Source organism: Erinaceus europaeus, chromosome 3 (assembly GCF_950295315.1).
Source record: "Erinaceus europaeus chromosome 3, mEriEur2.1, whole genome shotgun sequence".
Lineage (NCBI taxonomy): Eukaryota > Metazoa > Chordata > Mammalia > Eulipotyphla > Erinaceidae > Erinaceus > Erinaceus europaeus.
The window spans coordinates 144,475,910-144,484,022 of NC_080164.1; the positions used below are offsets into that span (position 1 = coordinate 144,475,910).

The following is an 8,113-nucleotide window of genomic DNA, read 5'->3' on the forward strand; positions in this document are numbered from 1 at the left end:
ACATAATTTCAAAAACTTTCTAAAAAATAATTAAAAGTTATGGTAGAAAGTATTTTAGTAAGAAAAGAGCACTTACCTAATGAATTGAGTTCTTTTGCTATGTTTTTCTCTTTGACCTCAGTTTTTTATAGTGTACAAAAACTTTATTTGCTACTGATCCTTGAGTGAACTTTACATATCTGAGGTAATCTAGAAAAAAAAATACTAACTTGATACCAATTTTTTATTCAGATATGGTTAGACAGTATATTTGGAAGAAATGAGATAGTGGTGAATTTTTATGTGATTTTGGGGATGAAAAGTACACAATATTTTTTTAAAGACACTGATGATAGGTTCATATATAGTCAGAGGGTGTTATTTTGCATAATGTTGTATGTATTATGAAGTGTAGTTTTTCTACCCAGGGACTAAAATTATAAATACTACATGATTGAGGACATATTTGAAATATGGGAAGTAGTTATTGAATGTTGACTCACAAGTAGTCTTAAACATTTATCAAGCTTTAGAACTGCAAAGCCACCTGTTAGCTGATCAGTCCTCTTATTTTATAGATAAGGAAACTGAGAAACAGGACTCTGATTTTAATGAAAGTAAGCTAGTGAATATTTTTTAAGCAAGTAACAGAGCAAGGGAGTGAGTAGCAAAGGTGGCACTTATGGCTCAGTAAAGCATCATTAAGCTAATAGAAAAAAAAAAATTTGAGCCAGATAACAGAAGTAATTTCTTCATATAATCAGGTGAAAAGCCAAGACAACTAAAGAGATGTTTTTTTTCCCCCCCCAAAAAGGCCCAGATGACCAAGTGTCAACTTCAAACTAGGAGGTGGGATGAAGATACTGTTTCTGAAAAAGAATGAGGAATTTACCAAACTTGGAAACTCTTAAAAAAAATTTTTTTTGGGGGGGTTGGTATCTACTCCATATAGAGATGGACCAGGGCAATAGTTGAATGTAATTTAAGATAAATCAAGTTGGCAATAAAATTTATCTTTGGTTAACTTTTCTATCTTAGTGTCATTTTTTTTTTTTGGTTTTTAAATTTTTCCTTTAGTTTTCTATTTAAAATCCATTAAACAAGATTTTTTAATGTTTAGTTTTGCTAACCCAAGAAAAAAAAAGAACTTTTTAATAAGGTTGACTTTTATTGGTTAGAGAGAGAAACATAACCAGAACATAACTCAGGCATATATAGTCAATACTGGTCTCTGAACTTGGGACCTCATATTTGTAAGTCTGCTGATCTTTGATCTTGTTGTCCACTTTGAGCCCTGAGGGGAAAAAAAATTCTTTTTTAATTAAAGATACCCCTTATCTGTGACCATATATCCTGGTACAGTGAAATGAGAATAGTTCCAAAACTTAAGGCCTGTGAAGTTAACTTAGAATAAAAGTAGAAAACCTGAATAAGCAAATGTTGGGTTAGCTATATCCACATACCGTAGTAAGTGGGACAAGGATTTGTAATTAAAATACTTTGTTCAAATACCAACTCCACCCACCCTTTTTGATATTAATGCTTTTCAGATTATCAGTTTCCTTATCTGTATAATAATACTTGCCTCATGAAAAATAAGTGGTTGAAATTAAATATCATGAAACACCTAGTATGTGGGTAGTTCTTAGTAAATGCTAGCTTCATTTTTTTTTTAATTTATCATGTATGAATTAATCTATGTGTCAAAAACACTATCACATTATTTTAAATACTGGACTGAAACTATAGCTTTAGAGATGCATTTGAAGCTTTATTAAGATAACAATTAGTGCAAATCTTTTAAAACCTTTTTTTCCTCCTCTTCTACAGGTCATCCTCATAGAATTTTTACCAAAGACACCGATTTTTCGACCAGATTAGCATTTACTTTATTTATAGAGACTTTCCAAGTATGTTGTCTTTCCAATGGTGCCTTGCTTGGTGCTCTCCTGGTGGTGACATAACATTGGTTCTACAGAATCGTGTGGTGTTTTTTTTCCCTCGTTTTTTTTTTTTTTTTTTTAAATAGCCGCATGTTCTAAGAGTGCATTTTTGTCAGACTTTGAAACAGTTATTTCATACAAATGTTTAATACTTAAGTTATTGTGCTCTTTTCTGTTATGTATTCTGATTTTCAAGGATTACTTTTTGTATTATCAAAAAAAATACATTTGAACTTAGCATAAAAAGTGGCCAGCCTTTTTTATTTTATCACTAAGGAACTCACAGTCTTGTATTTATTAATTCCTTAATATTGAAAAAAACACCTTTGTAGGGCTCTATTTATCTATTCTAGCAAGCACACTGTATTATTTTTCTTCCTTTTGCAATTTAACAGTCACTACTTAAAAATGTAAGTTTTCTTTGATAACTTTTTGGAAGTTAGCATCCTTTCTCATACAATGCTTTGTTTATAACAGAAGTATCTGTGACTCTATGAAGACCTATCAAAAAGTTTGAAAGTATTTCTGTTTTCAAAGGTAGCAAGGCAGAGTTACATTATTTTTATTAGAATAGGCAAAACCAATGAATAGTAGGCATGTACCTAATGGTTACTAGAGCTCAGGATCACGAAATACAGTAACATCAGTCAGTGTATTTTTGACCAAGATGATACTAATAATGGCCTTACTTGGGTTATTTTTATTGTTTATCAAATCTTACATGCAAAGATAGGGAAATATTCCTTTTTTAAAAGTCTTAGGTAAACCAGACATACTTGTAGAATGGGTATAGTTTCAGAACAGATTATTACTAAAAAATGAAGGGCATACTTAGTACTGTTTTAATGCACTATTTGCTTTCTTCAGACATGTTTTTGACTAAATATGATATAAAAGTGAATCAAATCAACTTGTTTCTTTTAAATACATATATACATACATAACTTTTTTCTTTCTCTTTTTGTTTGTACATATCTCCATGCATTTTAAAGCTTCTTAAATTTCTGAATTGCTTACGTGTAAATTTTTGTTTTTATAAGCCTGAAGTTATACATATTTTAATGTTACCTTGTTCCATACAACTGTGGTATCGAGCAATAATGTGAATAGTTTTTGAAATTATATAAACTATGCTTAATAATAATTTGTATTAAGAATTGGTACCACTATACATTGTTTTCTAGTATTAAATCTATTAACAGTTTCATTAGTTTACATACCTGTATTTTTTAAAAAGTATTTCTTTGTACTTCTCTAAAGTACTGTAATTCTTATATCAATTTGAATAGTTGAATGCCTGTAGCTTATAACCTATGTTATGACTTTCTGACAACCCAGTATATCCTATATTGGTCATTAGGAATCATTTATGAAAGCTGAGGGTTTTTTTTTTTTCAGTCTGAGAATAACTTATTTACAACCCCCCCCACACACATACTTAACTTGTATTTATAAAGCAATTTTCCTATGAAAAGCTCAAAGTATAAAGTACTCAAACACTTATTTTCTTTACCCTTTGTCTAGGGTGTGACCTGATACCTAAAAGTAATATTATTGAAAAGTAATGCTATTAAAAAACTTGAATACTCCCTTTTTGCTTCATTATAAGAAATTACTGTATGGAGAATATTAAATCTGCCTTAGCATTCAGAAAGAGCAGAATATGACTGTAGATGGTGCAACACTTTGTTCCAGTCCAAAACTTCCTAGTTTGTAGAGCACCATATTAATCAACTTTATCAGAAAAATTGGACCTATGTTTAGGTATAACATTCTCCTGGTGTTAGTCTTCTGTAAATTGTGATTTTAAAATAATTACATTTCCATAAGAATATCTTAACAGTAAGATAATTTGCATAACTGGTAGTATTAAGGATTTTAAAAACTTCCCTAGTTTTACAAAGAGGTGCATCAGTTAAAGATTCTCTAGAAATGTGCAATCTTATATTTCTAATATGTAGAAAAGAACCATGAATACTCAATATGTTGTATTACCATTAAGTCAGTTATGCTTTTTGCAGTTAGATTTCTATGTCTAGATTTTTGTTAATAGCCCCTATTATAATCTTTGGCTTATCTTTTCTTGAATCATGAGTTTATAATACTGAATAATTGCTGAAAATGTTGACGATTCTCATGTTGTGTGAAATTAGTTCAAAGGAAATATTTAAATAATTGTTTTGTAACCCCATACTTTCTGACAAAGTTTTTGAGACAGGTACTTTAAACAAACAAACAAACAACAACAAAAAAAACTGGCCAAGAAAAGATATTATTAGTAGGAAACCTGGTACATAGATTTTGCGTAGGTTGAGTATATCTTATATCTATAACTTTTGTTTATACATTACTGGCATTGAATAATCAGCCAACCTTTCTTATGTCAAAACACTCTTCTATGAAAGAATGTACTTTGTAAATCCTATTTAATTTTAATACATGACTGACTTTCTGGGCTAAAATACACACTCCAAAACCTAGTGACTTTAGTAAACTGAAGCAATACATTTAAGGTTGTTTCTAGGGTAGATATTGCTCCTACTTCAAGAGAGGGTTACTTTACCTACAAAACAAATTTATCATCATATGATTTATTAAGGCTTTGAAAATATTCCCTTGTGTTGCTCTTGTTGTTTTATTGTTGTAGTTATTATTGATGTCATTGTTGTTTTATAGGACAGAGAGAAATGGAGAGAGGAGGGGAAGGCAGAGAGGGGAGAGAAAGATAGACAACTGCAGACCTGCTTCACCACTTGTGAAGCAACTCCCCTGCAGGTGGGGAGCCAGGGCTCAAACCAGAATCCTTGAGCTTTGCGCCACGTGCACTTAACCCGCTGTACTACCACCTGACTCCCTTATTAAGGCTTTTTAATGACTAGGTTCCAATTCATGTGAGGCACAAGTGGCAAATATCTGGCTTTGTAGCCTTCAAAATCATTTGGTCTGGCCCTGCCAAGCAACTGTAGGTGAGATTGAACATTCAGTAAATATAGGAACCTTTTTCATAATGACATTAAGTGCTAATTTAAAAAAACAAACAAACCCAGATTTATTTAATTACTGGAGACAGAAATCAATAAAGGGGAGATAAGGAGAAAGAGATGCCTGCAGCAGTGCTTCACTGCGTGTGAAGCTTTTCCCTTGCGGATGGGGACCAGGGACTTGAACTCTGGTCCTTGTAACATGTACACTCTACTAGGTGCACAACCACCTGGTCCCAAGTGCTAATTTCAAAGTTAATAATTTTGTATAGTCCACAAATATCTAAATGGCCCTTGGCAGGGAAAAAAAAAAAAGCTTCCTTACTCCTGACTTTATGTTTTATGTGTAATTTTGGTTCATTTAAAGTGTTCAGACCTTGAGTAATAAATAGTAAGCAGCTATTTCCCTTTCTTACTTGAAAATTTAGTTTAATAATTTCTTGTAATGTGCTTCTAATGGCTTCTCTTTTAGTTTGTCTGATTACTTCTCTCTCTCTCTCTTTTTTTACAAAAGCATTGATTAGCTCTGGTTTATGGTGGTGCAGGAGAATGAACCTATGACTTTGGAGCCTCACGCTTGACAGTCTGTTTGCATAATCATTATGCGACCTACTCCCCCCCCTCCTGTTTGCTTCTTTAAACTAGTAGATACAGGTCACAGGCATAAAACTTAGACAACACACCATATCAATCTTTCATTATAAGGGAGTGATGTATATAGTTGGGCATATATAGTTCAACCCAAGTTGCATGAGTTCAAACTACTTGAGTTGCATTTAACATCATATATGTACAAGGACTGTTTCAACTTTTATGCTTGACAATTATAATCTTCTTCATGCCTGATGTTTCACTGTAAATATTTACATTGGCTCAACTGTAGTATAAAATCAAAAGAAGGGTATTTTTAAAACTATTTTTGACTGAATTCCAGCATCTAGACCAGAACCCTCTTTCTCCTATTCTGAAGCACTATGGGCCCTTTTGATGCCTTCTTAATGTGTATACAATTTTCACCCAGGCATGTCTGTCTTCCTTTTCCAAATTTCCCCGTGAGAATGTTAATTCTTTTACATTCTTAGCGAGGTGTTTTCAAGACCAGTTAAAGTCAGTCAGTCACAGTAAATGAATGACTGGTCTGATAGTCTCAATTTTATTAAAGTAATACTTCCATTTCAATAAGAGTTTCTTTATTCATTCCCTTTTGTTGCTCTTGTTTTATTATTGTAGTTATTGTTGTTTTTGATGTCGTTGTTTGATAGGACAGAGAGAAATGAAGAGAGGAGGAGAAGACAGAAAGGGGAAGAGAAAGATAGACAACTGCAGACCTGCTTCACTGCTTGTGAAGTGACTCCCCTGAAGGTGGGAGCCAGGGCTCGAACCGGGATACTTACTCTGGTCCTTGTACTTTGCTGCCACGTGCGCTTAACCTGCTGCACTACCGCCTGACTCCCTCAATAAGAGTTTCTTAACTTAGACTTCCAACTGCTTTGACTGTTTAGCTGGTTTTTTCCTTCTCAACAAGCCCTAACAGTCCAGAATTGACAGGGAAGGAGTATGAGGATAGTTGTGTATGGGGCTTCTCAAGCTGTCATTTCTGAAGAAAGTCAGTTTTGTATCTGTTATTAAGATGAAAACAGCAGGTTCAAATCCAATCCTAAATATACTACTAATTATTTCAGTGTGTTCAGTTATACTGTTCAAAAGAAAGTGAAGTGACTTAATTTCTCATAGACAAGATTTCCAGCTTTGTGTTGTTTTAGGAATATACTAAATAAGTTGAGATTTGAAGATTTGTCTTTTAATCTTTGAGTTTTTATGTTCATTACTTTTACAAATACTTTCAGATATTAATTTTTAAAAGAAGCCTAATTATTGCCTGTATGAATAGTCATATTTCAGTACATTTTTTTGTAATGGGGAGTCAGATGTCCCCCATTATAAATTCAATTAACAAAGATTAAAGCCTTAATAGACAATATAGAAAATAGAAATTCAGAATGCTAATTCTGAATGAATTTTGAGTTCTTCCTGATACTCTATAAAATTATTTGACCTTTTTATTTTACTTACATGAAAGAAAGATACTGTTACTACCTCATTTTTCAGTTATTTGCTTTGCTGTCATTTATTGAGTTCTGTATAAAACTTAGTAACTACTTGTTTACTAGTATTGATTGAGTAGTATTTTTATACTTGCTTAGTGCCAGGACAAAAATTGAGTTTTTATCCAGTTTTGCACTTTAAATGAATGAGGTTATTCTCTGTGTGTTTGTGTATTTAAGAGTTAGATGAGCATTAATATAGAGAAAAGTTTCTTTCTAATGGGGTCTTTTAACACACAGTAATGTTTCAGATACTTTTGCAAAATCATGCCTTTTACCTTTTTCTACTTTATATACATGGTTTTCTGGACTTGAGAATCGACCGCTTTTTTTTTTTTAATAAAAATAATTTCTAACTCTTTCACAGAAATATGTAAATGAAGTAATCTCTCTAGACACTCATAATTTTGGCAGATGTTATATCATCCCATAAAAATGTTAATCTTCAAGAGAAGATGTGATATCCATTGTTTTGTCTATTCCTTATTGAACCATAACATGCTTTCAGATGACAGAATTTTCTCTCCTGCTCCTTTTCCTACTGGTTTCTTAATTCTTAAAAGCTGGTTCCAAGTTTTAACATAAATACTGCATACATTTAAAGAGTTCTGGAAAGAAACAACAGTATTCCTTAAAAAAACCTTTTGTACTAAATAAAAGCCCACCTTCAATTCTTTTATCTGTAGCAGCAACTTATTTAATTAGATAATGATAATAATCTCATTGCATTGCCATCAAGTCTTCCTAAATGGGAATTTATTTTAAGTACTTTTAAAGTTTCTATTTCTGTTTGGGGGTTGGGTAGGGGGATAATTCAGTGATAGAGCACATGCTTTACTATTTTCAGGCTTTTAGTTTGATCCTCACAAACACAGAGTAACAAAATAATAAGTCTCTCTTTCTTTCTTTCTTTCTTTTTTTTTTTTTTTAAAGATTATTTATGTATTTATTAGAGAGGTAGAAGGAGAGAGAGAAAAAGAACCAGACATTACTCTGGTACATGTGTTGCCAGGGATCGAACTCAAGACCTTATGCATGAGTGTCTAATGCTTAATCCATTGCGCCACCTTCCAGACCACATAAGTCTCTCTTTCTTTTCATACTT

The 8,113-nt window shown here is 32.3% G+C and overlaps 1 protein-coding gene across 1 annotated transcript in view; it reads left to right on the plus strand.

Moving 5' to 3' along the window:
* Positions 1–7,687, plus strand: part of CHIC2 (cysteine rich hydrophobic domain 2) — a 39,595-nt gene extending 31,908 nt beyond the window's left edge. Inside the window, exon 6 of the mRNA XM_007539718.2 lies at positions 1,810–7,687. Within this exon, the coding sequence (XP_007539780.1) occupies positions 1,810–1,860 (51 nt within the window). The 3' untranslated portion in view covers positions 1,861–7,687. The remainder of the gene's footprint in view (positions 1–1,809) is intronic.
* Positions 7,688–8,113: the final 426 nt, after the last annotated feature.